The 16550-nt window shown below is 38.9% G+C and overlaps 1 protein-coding gene across 7 annotated transcripts in view; it reads right to left on the bottom strand.

Annotated features, from left to right (window-relative positions):
- LOC110449078 (DENN domain-containing protein 1B-like) overlaps nucleotides 1-16550 on the bottom strand; it is a 52599-nt gene that overhangs the window by 22927 nt on the left and 13122 nt on the right. For 5 of the 7 annotated variants that reach the window (XM_021495675.1, XM_021495672.1, XM_021495676.1 and 2 more), the window contains exons 12-16: nucleotides 13460-13568; nucleotides 13158-13291; nucleotides 10503-10634; nucleotides 10075-10134; nucleotides 9256-9288 (exon numbers count right to left, since the gene is read on the bottom strand). In XM_021495675.1, the coding sequence (XP_021351350.1) occupies nucleotides 9256-9288; nucleotides 10075-10134; nucleotides 10503-10634; nucleotides 13158-13291; nucleotides 13460-13568 (468 nt within the window). The remainder of the gene's footprint in view (nucleotides 1-9255; nucleotides 9289-10074; nucleotides 10135-10502; nucleotides 10635-13157; nucleotides 13292-13459; nucleotides 13569-16550) is intronic. The other 2 variants (XM_021495674.1, XM_021495678.1) reach the window with 1 other exon arrangement.

Below are 16550 nucleotides of genomic sequence, written 5' to 3'. Positions count from 1 at the left end.
CACACAGAATATTTACCACACACACACAGAATGTATTCTCCATCACACAGAATATTTACCACACGCACACAGAATGTATCCTCCATCACACAAAATGTTTACCACCCACACCCAGAATGTATCCTCCATCATACAGAATATTTACCACCCACACACAGGATGTATACCACCATCACACAGAATATTTACCACACACACCCAGAATGTATCCTCCATCATACAGAATATTTACCACCCACACACAGCATATATACTACCATCACACAGATTATTTCGTATTATAAAATACAACATCCATAACACATAGAGATCTGGAAATGCAGAGGGACAACTGTACGCATGACACTGCTAACAGAGAGTTTAGCTGACACAGGTGTTACACTGTAGATTATGAGTTCCATGAAACAGCTGTGATATTGCTGACACAGTTGTTACACTGCAGACTATGAGTTCCACGAAACAGCTGTGATATTGCTGACACAGGTGTTACACTGCAGACTTTGAGTTCCACGAAACAGCTGTGATATTGCTGACACAGTTGTTACACTGCAGACTATGAGTTCCACGAAACAGCTGTGATATTGCTGACACAGGTGTTGCACTGCAGACTATGAGTTCCACGAAACAGCTGTGATATTGCTGACACAGGTGTTACACTGTAGACTATGAGCCACCCACACACAGAATGTATCCTCCATCCCACAGAATATTTACCACACACACACAGGATGTATCCTCCATCACACAGAATATCTACCACCCACACACAGAATGTATCCTCCATCCCACAGAATATTTACCACACACACACAGGATGTATCCTCCATCACACAGAATATTAACCACACACACAGAGAATGTATCCTCCGTCACAAAGAATATTTACCACCCACACAATGTATCCTCCATCACACAAAATGTTTACCACCCACACACAGAATGCATCCTCCATCACACAGAATATTAACCACACACAGAGAATGTATCCTCCATCACACAGAATATCTACCACCCACACACAGAATGTATCCTCCATCCCACAGAATATTTACCACACACACACAGAATATATCCTCCATCACACAGAATATTTACCCCCCACACACAGAATGTATCCTCCATCCCACAGAATATTTACCACACACACACAGAATGATTCCTCCATCACACAGAATATTTACCCCCCACACACAAAATGTATCCTCCATCACACAGAATATTTACCCCCCACACACAGAATGTATCCTCCATCCCACAGAATATTTACCACACACACACAGAATGATTCCTCCATCACACAGAATATTTACCCCCCACACACAAAATGTATCCTCCATCACACAGAATATTTACCACACACAAACAGAATGTATACTACCATCACACACAATATTTACCACCCACACACAGAATATATACTACTATCACTCAGAATATTTACCACCCACACACAGGACGTATACTACCATCACACAGAATATTTACCACACACAAACAGAATGTATACTACCATCACACACATTATTTACCCCCCACACACAGAATGTATCCTCCATCCCACAGAATATTTACCACACACACACAGAATATATCCTCCATCACACAGAATATTTACCCCCCACACACAAAATGTATCCTCCATCACACAGAATATCTACCACCCACACACAGAATGTATCCTCCCTCACACAGAATATTTACCACCCACACACAAAATGTATCCACCATCACACAGAATATTTACCACACACACACAGGATGTATCCTCCATCACACAGAATATCTACCACCCACACACAGAATGTATCCTCCATCCCACAGAATATTTACCACACACACACAGAATGTATTCTCCATCACACAGAATATTTACCACACACACACAGAATGTATCCTCCACCACAAAATGTTTACCACCCACACACAGAATGCATCCTCCATCACACAGAATATTAACCACACACACAGAGAATGTATCCTCCATCACAAAGAATATTTACCACCCACACAATGTATCCTCCATCACACAAAATGTTTACCACCCACACACAGAATGTACCCTCCATCACACAGAATATTTACCACACGCACACAGAATGTATCCTCCATCACAAAGAATAGTTACCACCCACACACAGAATGTATCCTCCATCATACAGAATATTTACCACCCACACACAAAATGTATCCACCATCACACAGAATATTTACCACACACAAACAGAATGTATACTACCATCACACACAATATTTACCACCCCCACACAGAATGTATACTACCATCACACAGAATAATTACCACACACACAGAGAATGTATCCTCCGTCACAAAGAATATTTACCACCCACACAATGTATCCTCCATCACACAAAATGTTTACCACCCACACCCAGAATGTATCCTCCATCACACAGAATATTAACCACGCACACAGAGAATGTATCCTCCATCACACAGAATATTTACCACACGCACACAGAATGTATCCTCCATCACACAAAATGTTTACCACCCACACACAGAATGCATCCTCCATCACACAGAATATTAACCACACACAGAGAATGTATCCTCCATCACAAAGAATAGTTACCACCCACACACAGAATGTATCCTCCACCACAAAATGTTTACCACCCACACACAGAATGTATCCTCCCTCACACAGAATATTTACCACCCACACACAGAATATATACTACCATCACACAGATTATTTTGTATTATAAAATACAACATCCATAACACATAGAGATCTGGAAATGCAGAGGTACAACTGTACGCATGACACTGCTAACAGAGAGTTTAGCTGACACAGGTGTTACACTGTAGATTATGAGTTCCATGAAACAGCTGTGATATTGCTGACACAGGTAATATTTACCACCCACACACAGAATATATACTACCATCACACAGATTATTTTGTATTATAAAATACAACATCCATAACACATAGAGATCTGGAAATGCAGAGGTACAACTGTACGCATGACACTGCTAACAGAGAGTTTAGCTGTCACAGGTGTTACACTGTAGATTATGAGTTCCATGAAACAGCTGTGATATTGCTGACACAGGTATAACACTGCAGACTATGAGTTCCACGAAACAGCTGAGATATTGCTGACACAGGTATAACACTGCAGACTATGAGTTCCACGAAACAGCTGAGATATAGCTGACACAGGTGTTACACTGCAGACTTTGAGTTCCGCGAAACAGCTGTGATATTGCTGACACAGGTGTTACACTGCAGACTATGAGTTCCACGCAACAGCTGTGATATTGCTGACACAGGTGTTACCCTGCAGACTATGAGTTCCACGAAACAGCTGAGATATTGCTGACACAGGTATAACACTGCAGACTATGAGTTCCACGAAACAGCTGTGATATTGCTTACACAGGTGTTACACTGCAGACTATGAGTTCCACGCAACAGCTGTGATATTGCTGACACAGGTGTTACACTGTAGACTATGAGTTCCACGAAACAGCTGTGATATAGCTGACACAGGTATTACACTGCAGACCATGAGTTCCACGAAACAGCTGAGATATAGCTGACACAGGTATTACACTGCAGACGATGAGTTCCACGAAACAGCTGAGATATAGCAGACACAGGTGTTACACTGCAGACTTTGAGTTCCACAAAACAGCTGTGATATTGCTGACACAGGTGTTACACTGCAAACTATGAGTTCCACGAAACAGCTGTGATATAGCTGACACAGGTATTACACTGCAGACGATGAGTTCCACGAAACAGCTGAGATATAGCAGACACAGGTGTTACACTGCAGACTTTGAGTTCCGCGAAACTGCTGTGATATTGCTGACACAGGTGTTACACTGTAGACTATGAGTTCCACGAAACAGCTGTGATATAGCTGACACAGGTATTACACTGCAGACGATGAGTTCCACGAAACAGCTGAGATATAGCAGACACAGGTGTTACACTGCAGACTTTGAGTTCCGCGAAACAGCTATGATATTGCTGACACAGGTGTTACACTGCAAACTATGAGTTCCACGAAACAGCTGTGATATAGCTGACACAGGTATTACACTGCAGACGATGAGTTCCACGAAACAGCTGAGATATAGCTGACACAGGTGTTACACTGCAGCCTTTGAGTTCCACGAAACAGCTGTGATATTGCTTACACAGGTGTTACACTGCAGACTATGAGTTCCACAAAACAGCTGTGATATTGCTGACACAGGTGCTACACTGCAGACTTTGAGTTCCACGAAACAGCTGTGATATTGCTTACACAGGTGTTACACTGCAGACTATGAGTTCCATGAAACAGCTGTGATAGTGCTGACACAGGTGCTACACTGCAGACTTTGAGTTCCATGAAACAGCTGTGATATTGCTGACACAGGTGTTGCACTGCAGACTATGAGTTCGACTGAAACAGCTGTGATATTGCTGGAAAAAGAGTTTTGCTGACACAGATGTGACATTGCTGTAACATGGATGCTGACCAAGAGAAAGATGTGACACTGCAGACAGTTTCAACATCAAATATGTAACATCGATGACAAGGAGTTTCATTGCAACATATGATTCACTCATTCAGTTGTTACACTGGTGACAATGGGTTTCTCCGACAAATATGTGAAACTGCTGATGAGGAGTTTCACTGACACAGATGTGACTGCTGACAAAGAGTTTCACTGACACAGATGTGACTGTTGACAAAGAGTTCCACTGACACAGATGTGACTGCTAACAAAGGCTACATTCACGTATCCCAGTTAAACCCGTTAAGGGGTCACAGAAATATCCCCCGATAAAAGAGCGCACATGGACCGAACTACAGGCAGAACTAAACAAGAGTACCGCGGGGCGGAACAATATACACCCGTCGAATACCATAGAGTGTTATATACTTTCTTACATAGTAATAAGATCTGCATCATTCAAAGAGTGGTTAGCTAACATGCTATAAAAACGTAGGAGATAATCTCTGGATAAAAAAATCAAATACTGAAATGAACAAAGGGCAATTACTTTTGTCGTCGAATCAAAATTCTTTTCAAGGAAACACAAAAACATATCATGATTATTTAGCCTAATAAGTTTCAAAGAAATCTGTCAAAAAATGTAGGAGGAGATCTTCGGACAAAATAATCAAATACTGAAATGAACAAAGGGCAATAACTTTTGGAAAAATTGTCAAATCAAAATTCTTTTAAGGGAGACACAACTTCATATCATGATTATAATGTATATCAAGTTTCAAATTGATTGGTTGAAATATGTAGGAGAAGATTGGCAGACAAACAAAAGTTTACGCCGGACAGACGGACGGACAATGCCATACGATAATAATCCCGTCAAATTTGACGGGCGTATAAAAATGCACAGTTTCGGAGAATGAATAACAATGTATCAAGAAGAATATTAAGCCCTTCTTTTACGCGTCCACTAAATTATATATCTTAAAATCTGCATCTGTATTGACATTATTTTATAAAGAAATAACGCAAACTCGCAATAGTTAGCAATTTAGTTTAATTGACTGATGAAGAGGATACACCAGTAACACATATTGTGATTTATCACAACTTACTTACAAGCCGCATTACGACATATCATTACATGAATCATGCTCCAGGTTAGTGACCGGTGACGCCATGCTGGTACCAATATGGCAGGGATCCCACACTTCATAGTTATATAATATAAGGTAATTGTTAGATGTAGCTGGTAAGACATATACCACATACATAGTATAATGCTCTGTTACATAGAAATGCCAGGTCAACAAACAGTTTATCCCTCTTGTAAGTGTTAATATGGTAAGTTATGGAGCATGAACACCACTGATCCTGTTACAATGTCTATATACATGTGTCAGTAAGTAAGGGAGCATGAACACCACTGATCCTGTTACAATGTCTATATACATGTGTCAGTAAGTAAGGGAGCATGAACACCACTGATCCTGTTACAATGTCTATATACATGTGTCAGTAAGTAAGGGAGCATGAACACCACTGATCCTGTTACAATGTCTATATACATGTGTCAGTAAGTAAGGGAGCATGGACACCACTGATCCTGTTACAATGTCTATATACATGTGTCAGTAAGTAAGGGAGCATGAACACCACTGATCCTGTTACAATGTCTATATACATGTGTCAGTAAGTAAGGGAGCATGAACACCACTGATCCTGTTACAATGTCTATATACATGTGTCAGTAAGTAAGGGAGCATGAACACCACTGATCCTGTTACAATGTCTATATACATGTGTCAGTAAGTAAGGGAGCATGGACACCACTGATCCTGTTACAATGTCTATATACATGTGTCAGTAAGTAAGGGAGCATGAACACCACTGATCCTGTTACAATGTCTATATACATGTGTCAGTAAGTAAGGGAGCATGAACACCACTGATCCTGTTACAATGTCTATATACATGTGTCAGTAAGTAAGGGAGCATGAACACCACTGATCCTGTTACAATGTCTATATACATGTGTCAGTAAGTAAGGGAGCATGGACACCACTGATCCTGTTACAATGTCTATATACATGTGTCAGTAAGTAAGGGAGCATGAACACCACTGATCCTGTTACAATGTCTATATACATGTGTCAGTAAGTAAGGGAGCATGAACACCACTGATCCTGTTACAATGTCTATATACATGTGTCAGTAAGTAAGGGAGCATGAACACCACTGATCCTGTTACAATGTCTATATACATGTGTCAGTAAGTAAGGGAGCATGGACACCACTGATCCTGTTACAATGTCTATATACATGTGTCAGTAAGTAAGGGAGCATGAACACCACTGATCCTGTTACAATGTCTATATACATGTGTCAGTAAGTAAGGGAGCATGAACACCACTGATCCTGTTACAATGTCTATATACATGTGTCAGTAAGTAAGGGAGCATGAACACCACTGATCCTGTTACAATGTCTATATACATGTGTCAGTAAGTAAGGGAGCATGGACACCACTGATCCTGTTACAATGTCTATATACATGTGTCAGTAAGTAAGGGAGCATGAACACCACTGATCCTGTTACAATGTCTATATACATGTGTCAGTAAGTAAGGGAGCATGAACACCACTGATCCTGTTACAATGTCTATATACATGTGTCAGTAAGTAAGGGAGCATGAACACCACTGATCCTGTTACAATGTCTATATACATGTGTCAGTAAGTAAGGGAGCATGAACACCACTGATCCTGTTACAATGTCTATATACATGTGTCAGTAAGTAAGGGAGCATGGACACCACTGATCCTGTTACAATGTCTATATACATGTGTCAGTAAGTTAGGGAGCATGAACACCACTGATCCTGTTACAATGTCTATATACATGTGTCAGTAAGTAAGGGAGCATGGACACCACTGATCCTGTTACAATGTCTATATACATGTGTCAGTAAGTTAGGCCAGTGTTTGTCGGAGTATTTAAATTGTGTAACTACAGATTAGAATGGTAGACCACTTTCAGTTAAGACAGCGTATCTACAGCTACCAATAGCCACAAGTCAGAACCAACATGTCTGAACTTAAAGGTCTGTACCCAGCCTGAACCCGCTGATCTGATTCCACATGCACATGTCTGAACCCACAGGTCTTAACCCAAAGGTCTGAACTCACAGTCTTAACCCACAGGTCTTAACACAAAGGTCTGAACTCACAGTCTTAACCCACAGGTCTGTACTCAGCCTGAACCCGCTGATCTGGTTCCACATGCACATGTCTGAGCCCACAGGTCTTAACACAAAGGTCTGAACTCACAGTCTTAACCCAGAGGTCTTAACCCACAGGTCTGAACTCACAGTCTGAACCCACAGGTATTAACCCACAGGTCTGTACTCACAGGTCTTAACCCATAGGTCTTAACACAAAGGTCTGAACTCACAGTCTTAACCTACAGGTCTTAACACAAAGGTCTGAACTCACAGTATGAACCCAGAGGTCTTAACCCACAGGTCTCAACTCACAGTCTGAACCCACAGGTCTTAACCCACAGGTCTGTACTCAGCCTGAACCCGCTGATCTGATTCCACATGCACATGTCTGAACTCACAGGTCTGAGCCCACAGGTCTTAACACAAAGGTCTCAACTCACAGTCTTAACCCACAGGTCGTAACCCACAGGTCTGTACTCAGCCTGAACCCGCTGATATGATTCCACATGCAAATGTCTGAACTCACAGGTCTGACCCCACAGGTCTTAACACAAAGGTCTGAACTTACAGGCCTTAACACAAAGGTCTGAACTTACAGGCCTTAACACAAAGGTCTGAACTCACAGCATTAACCCACAGGTCTTAACACAAAGGGCTGAACTCACAGTCTTAACCCACAGGCCTTAACACAAAGGTCTGAACTCACAGTCTTAACCCAGAGGTCTTAACACAAAGGTCTGAACTCACAGCCTTAACCCACAGGACTTAACACAAAGGTCTGAACTCACAGTCTTAACCCAGAGGTCTTAACACAAAGGTCTGAACTCAAAGTCTTAACCCACAGGTCTTAACACAAAGGTCTGAACTTACAGGTCTTAACACAAAGGTCTGAACTCACAGTCTGAACCCAGAGGTCAGATCAGCTCCAGTACGGTGTCAATCCCAAAACACATGCATTGTATGCAAACTATGTTAAGGTCACAAAACTGGGTCGAGTTAATAAGTGGAATATTTGATTTATACAATGGAATAATTTTATCACTTATCTGATCAAGTGATTGATGAGAAGACAGTATTTATATAATTTTCTTTATACTACATCCGATAACTTCAAACAATGTCTATCTGCACAATATCCAGTTATTTTATACAAAGCTCATTAGTTCTAAAACAAACATAACTATCTACATACAAAAGTTTTCACAATCCACAAATACTAAAGAGATTTCTATCGACACACAAACTACATATTTATCCACATACAAAAGTATCCACCATCCACTTATACAGCAGATGTCTGCAGTGCAGGCCTACCCAATACCAACGTGTGTGAACTCCCAGGCAGGCCTACCCAATACCAACGTGTGTGAACTCCCAGGGATTAGGGATAAGCTTGTGTAATTTATACGCTGGCTGTTTTATTAACTTCTCAAACATGATGTATCAAGATCCTTCAGTAGACAAACAGAACAAACAGAAGCTGGGGAACAGGAGTACAGGGTTACTATATATACTGTGTACAACATAGGACATGCAAAATGGCTGACTTACAGAATGAACGGCGCTAGACATAACAGGTGCCGCCTGTGGAACAGATACCAGGTCAATAACAAAATGTGAGGTCAATGACAAGCTTCATCAACCCAGTAAAGTGACGGAAACAAAATGTGTGTAAAAATATAAGTTTAATAACAAATCATGACTACAACAGTTGTGATCCTAAAATCCCCAGGTATGTTTATCATTACGTAAGCTCCAGACCATATCTTAGAGACAAAGGGGGACGTACTGTCCAGGTAATTATTCATAATCAATCAGATCAAAACTATAGATTAAAGGTTGATTATAAATGACATAAGTTACAAGTGAATGATGTACATATCAAAGTTTAAAACTGGACAGTTGATCTCACTATTTTGTTGATTCCAACAGAGGTTCTTATGAAAGTCTTACAAGGTTAAGCATTTATAAGGTTATAACGGAATTATTTCTGTGAAATTTGAAGCAATTTTAAGCCAAAAGAATTTTACATACATGTCATGACATATTTGCCAATCAGAATAGCTTGGCGACCTTCTTGGATTTTTTTATCTGGTCATTTTGAATTATGTAAAACAAACAATTGGATTTATAACTCATCAGGTCTCAGCCAATCAGAGTAATTGATGGTCATCTTGAATTATTTCTTTGCTTCAAAAACTATGATGTTTACCTAGGGTCATGAGAGGAACATATTCATGAAATCCGAACCAAATTACCGGTACAATGAAATTAGATAGAAGTTAGAATATACAATAATAGAATAGGAAACTGACTTAAGTATTCACACCCTTCTGGAAGGTATTGGTAATAAATTTTAAGTTATTTTACCTTTTCTTTGATGCCAGCCCAAATGTCTTTTCCACCTTTTTGAAACTTATTGCCCTGTTTCTGGAAATAGAATTTGAAATCTTCATGATTTTAAGAAAATCTAGTCATATAGCTAATAATGTTTGATCACTTTGTAAGAGACATGTTAGTGAGCCAGTGTTTATAACAGGACTGAGTATTATTTGTCTGACATTACCTTCATATTAGTGAGCCACTCTTTATAACAGGACTGAGTATTGTTTGTCTGACATTACCTTCATATTAGTGAGCCACTCTTTATAACAGGACTGAGTATTGTTTGTCTGACATTACCTTCATATTAGTGAGCCACTCTTTATAACAGGACTGAGTATTGTTTGTCTGACATTACCTTCATATTAGAAAGCCACTCTTTATAACAGGACTGAGTATTGTTTGTCTGGCATTACCTTCATATTAGTGAGCCACTCTTTATAACGGGACTGAGTATTGAGTTTGTCAGCATTTTGCAGAGCCTCAGCTTCAAAAATATCACTGAAGCCCTGGCCACAGTTGAGCATGTCCAGACGTTCGTTGATAAACTATAAAATAAATGTTAAATATCCTTAAACAAATCTTTCCTCCAATATAACAAAAGTATCTTCCCTTTTATATAACATACAAATCTGGTCTCCTACATAACATGATACATGTATCTGCCCTCCTATAAAACCATAAACAAGTAGTTTGCCCTCCAATATAAGAAACAAATCTGGTCTCCTACATAACATGATACATGTATCTGCCATCCTATAAAACCATAAACAAGAAGTTTGCCCTCCAATATAACATACAAATCTGGTCTCCTACATAACATGATACATGTATCTGACCTCCTATAAAACCATAAACAAGTATTTTGCCCTCCAATATAAGAAACAAATCTGGTCACCTACATAACATGATACATGTATCTGCCCTCCTATAAAACCATAAACAAGTAGTTTGCCCTCCAATATAAGAAACAAATCTGGTCACCTACATAACATGATACATGTATCTGCCCTCCTATAAAACCATAAACAAGTAGTTTGCCCTCCAATATAAGAAACAAATCTGCTCTCCTACATAACATGATACATGTATCTGCCCTCCTATAAAACCATAAACAAGTAGTTTGCCCTCCAATATAAGAAACAAATCTGCTCTCCTACATAACATGATACATGTATCTGCCCTCCTATAAAACCATAAACAAGTAGTTTGCCCTCCAATATAAGAAACAAATCTGCTCTCCTACATAACATGATACATGTATCTGCCCTCCTATAAAACCATAAACAAGTAGTTTGCCCTCCAATATAAGAAACAAATCTGCTCTCCTACATAACATGATACATGTATCTGCCCTCCTATAAAACCATAAACAAGTAGTTTGCCCTCCAATATAAGAAACAAATCTGCTCTCCTACATAACATGATACATGTATCTGCCCTCCTATAAAACCATAAACAAGTAGTTTGCCCTCCAATATAAGAAACAAATCTGCTCTCCTACATAACATGATACATGTATCTGCCCTCCTATAAAACCATAAACAAGTAGTTTGCCCTCCAATATAAGAAACAAATCTGCTCTCCTACATAACATGATACATGTATCTGCCCTCCTATAAAACCATAAACAAGTAGTTTGCCCTCCAATATAAGAAACAAATCTGCTCTCCTACATAACATGATACATGTATCTGCCCTCCTATAAAACCATAAACAAGTAGTTTGCCCTCCAATATAAGAAACAAATCTGCTCTCCTACATAACATGATACATGTATCTGCCCTCCTATAAAACCATAAACAAGTAGTTTGCCCTCCAATATAAGAAACAAATCTGCTCTCCTACATAACATGATACATGTATCTGCCCTCCTATAAAACCATAAACAAGTAGTTTGCCCTCCAATATAAGAAACAAATCTGCTCTCCTACATAACATGATACATGTATCTGCCCTCCTATAAAACCATAAACAAGTAGTTTGCCCTCCAATATAAGAAACAAATCTGCTCTCCTACATAACATGATACATGTATCTGCCCTCCTATAAAACCATAAACAAGTAGTTTGCCCTCCAATATAAGAAACAAATCTGCTCTCCTACATAACATGATACATGTATCTGCCCTCCTATAAAACCATAAACAAGTAGTTTGCCCTCCAATATAAGAAACAAATCTGCTCTCCTACATAACATGATACATGTATCTGCCCTCCTATAAAACCATAAACAAGTAGTTTGCCCTCCAATATAAGAAACAAATCTGCTCTCCTACATAACATGATACATGTATCTGCCCTCCTATAAAACCATAAACAAGTAGTTTGCCCTCCAATATAAGAAACAAATCTGCTCTCCTACATAACATGATACATGTATCTGCCCTCCTATAAAACCATAAACAAGTAGTTTGCCCTCCAATATAAGAAACAAATCTGCTCTCCTACATAACATGATACATGTATCTGCCCTCCTATAAAACCATAAACAAGTAGTTTGCCCTCCAATATAAGAAACAAATCTGCTCTCCTACATAACATGATACATGTATCTGCCCTCCTATAAAACCATAAACAAGTAGTTTGCCCTCCAATATAAGAAACAAATCTGCTCTCCTACATAACATGATACATGTATCTGCCCTCCTATAAAACCATAAACAAGTAGTTTGCCCTCCAATATAAGAAACAAATCTGCTCTCCTACATACCATGATACATGTATCTGCCCTCCTATAAAACCATAAACAAGTAGTTTGCCCTCCAATATAAGAAACAAATCTGCTCTTCTACATACCATGATACATGTATCTGCCCTCTTACATTTTACAGAAACAAATAAATTTATGAACTGTTTTGTCAGACCAGAAGTTCCAGCTTGATCACAGATGTCAGTGCCATCCCATATGATACTTTATGTTAAATGCAACAGATGAAGAGCCAGGCCAAGTCATTTGTACTGAATCAAAAGTAAGATTGTAAATTGTGATAACTTCTTAATGTCAAGTTTTGCTTAATATTATGTTCTTCTAAAACTTTTCTGTGTGGTGATAATCAGTGGACAAATTACCTGTTGGAAAATTTGAAGTTGAAGCATATTCTCTAGGAATGGCTGCATGGATTGAGGTCGTGACAGTACAAATGCTTCCGGGTCAAAGGTTATAGGTTCTCCTGGTTTAAATCGTAATGCATCTCTGTACCCACCTGTCAACACAACCAATTCACGATAGTTAGGACATTCAAAGAAAATAAAAGGACCAATTTGCAACAGTTAGAATAATTTGGAAGACTTTCAAACTGCAACCAAAATACATCATCAATGATTTCTTTTTTTATCCTTCAATTAATGGAACTATAAACTGTTAAACCTACCTATCAGTCGGACTAGAGCCATAAGGAATGCTTTGGGAATGGCATCCCCAGATGTCTGCATGGATACCCTCACTTTATCTCCCTTCAGATGGCGCTTCAGGTAAGAGGACTACAATGTAAAGGTACTTGTTTTAGTCAAACATCAACGTCACAGGAGAACAGTTATCAGTCTTTTATAAAATCCTATATCACTCTAACTCAGGTTATATTGCAGTAGATTATACAAGTCATCGTTCTCATACTGTATTAAAGGTATTGTTGTGTATACCTACTATAACAGTTACTATAGACCATACTCACTATATCAGAGGGGAGATCCTCCAAGTCTTCATACTCAGATTGTAAGGTATTGTTGTGTATACCTACTATAACAGTTACTATAGACCATACTCACTATATCAGAGGGGAGATCCTCCAAGTCTTCATACTCAGATTGTAAGGTATTGTTGTGTATACCTACTATAACAGTTACTATAGACCATACTCACTATATCAGAGGGGAGATCCTCCAAGTCTTCATACTCAGATTGTACAGTATTGTTGTGTATACCTACTATAACAGTTACTATAGACCATACTCACTATATCAGAGGGGAGATCCTCCAAGTCTTCATACTCAGATTGTAAGGTATTGTTGTGTATACCTACTATAACAGTTACTATAGACCATACTCACTATATCAGAGGGGAGATCCTCCAAGTCTTCATACTCAGATTGTAAGGTATTGTTGTGTATACCTACTATAACAGTTACTATAGACCATACTCACTATATCAGAGGGGAGATCCTCCAAGTCTTCATACTCAGATTGTAAGGTATTGTTGTGTATACCTACTATAACAGTTACTATAGACCATACTCACTATATCAGAGGGGAGATCCTCCAAGTCTTCATACTCAGATTGTAAGGTATTGTTGTGTATACCTACTATAACAGTTACTATAGACCATACTCACTATATCAGAGGGGAGATCCTCCAAGTCTTCATACTCAGATTGTAAGGTATTGTTGTGTATACCTACTATAACAGTTACTATAGACCATACTCACTATATCAGAGGGGAGATCCTCCAAGTCTTCATACTCAGATTGTACAGTATTGTTGTGTATACCTACTATAACAGTTACTATAGACCATACTCACTATATCAGAGGGGAGATCCTCCAAGTCTTCATACTCAGATTGTAAGGTATTGTTGTGTATACCTACTATAACAGTTACTATAGACCATACTCACTATATCAGAGGGGAGATCCTCCAAGTCTTCATACTCAGATTGTAAGGTATTGTTGTGTATACCTACTATAACAGTTACTATAGACCATACTCACTATATCAGAGGGGAGATCCTCCAAGTCTTCATACTCAGATTGTAAGGTATTGTTGTGTATACCTACTATAACAGTTACTATAGACCATACTCACTATATCAGAGGGGAGATCCTCCAAGTCTTCATACTCAGATTGTAAGGTATTGTTGTGTATACCTACTATAACAGTTACTATAGACCATACTCACTATATCAGAGGGGAGATCCTCCAAGTCTTCATACTCAGATTGTAAGGTATTGTTGTGTATACCTACTATAACAGTTACTATAGACCATACTCACTATATCAGAGGGGAGATCCTCCAAGTCTTCATACTCAGATTGTACAGTATTGTTGTGTATACCTACTATAACAGTTACTATAGACCATACTCACTATATCAGAGGGGAGATCCTCCAAGTCTTCATACTCAGATTGTAAGGTATTGTTGTGTATACCTACTATAACAGTTACTATAGACCATACTCACTATATCAGAGGGGAGATCCTCCAAGTCTTCATACTCAGATTGTAAGGTATTGTTGTGTATACCTACTATAACAGTTACTATAGACCATACTCACTATATCAGAGGGGAGATCCTCCAAGTCTTCATACTCAGATTGTAAGGTATTGTTGTGTATACCTACTATAACAGTTACTATAGACCATACTCACTATATCAGAGGGGAGATCCTCCAAGTCTTCATACTCAGATTGTAAGGTATTGTTGTGTATACCTACTATAACAGTTACTATAGACCATACTCACTATATCAGAGGGGAGATCCTCCAAGTCTTCATACTCAGATTGTAAGGTATTGTTGTGTATACCTACTATAACAGTTACTATAGACCATACTCACTATATCAGAGGGGAGATCCTCCAAGTCTTCATACTCAGATTGTACAGTATTGTTGTGTATACCTACTATAACAGTTACTATAGACCATACTCACTATATCAGAGGGGAGATCCTCCAAGTCTTCATACTCAGATTGTAAGGTATTGTTGTGTATACCTACTATAACAGTTACTATAGACCATACTCACTATATCAGAGGGGAGATCCTCCAAGTCTTCATACTCAGATTGTAAGGTATTGTTGTGTATACCTACTATAACAGTTACTATAGACCATACTCACTATATCAGAGGGGAGATCCTCCAAGTCTTCATACTCAGATTGTAAGGTATTGTTGTGTATACCTACTATAACAGTTACTATAGACCATACTCACTATATCAGAGGGGAGATCCTCCAAGTCTTCATACTCAGATTGTAAGGTATTGTTGTGTATACCTACTATAACAGTTACTATAGACCATACTCACTATATCAGAGGGGAGATCCTCCAAGTCTTCATACTCAGATTGTAAGGTATTGTTGTGTATACCTACTATAACAGTTACTATAGACCATACTCACTATATCAGAGGGGAGATCCTCCAAGTCTTCATACTCAGATTGTACAGTATTGTTGTGTATACCTACTATAACAGTTACTATAGACCATACTCACTATATCAGAGGGGAGATCCTCCAAGTCTTCATACTCAGATTGTAAGGTATTGTTGTGTATACCTACTATAACAGTTACTATAGACCATACTCACTATATCAGAGGGGAGATCCTCCAAGTCTTCATACTCAGATTGTAAGGTATTGTTGTGTATACCTACTATAACAGTTACTATAGACCATACTCACTATATCAGAGGGGAGATCCTCCAAGTCTTCATACTCAGATTGTAAGGTATTGTTGTGTATACCTA

The sequence above is a fragment of the Mizuhopecten yessoensis genome, unplaced genomic scaffold (genome assembly GCF_002113885.1).
Source record: "Mizuhopecten yessoensis strain PY_sf001 unplaced genomic scaffold, ASM211388v2 scaffold4481, whole genome shotgun sequence".
Classification (NCBI taxonomy): domain Eukaryota; kingdom Metazoa; phylum Mollusca; class Bivalvia; order Pectinida; family Pectinidae; genus Mizuhopecten; species Mizuhopecten yessoensis.
The sequence above is the reverse complement of the archived record's forward strand: the minus strand, read 5'-3'. Positions and strand labels throughout refer to the sequence as shown.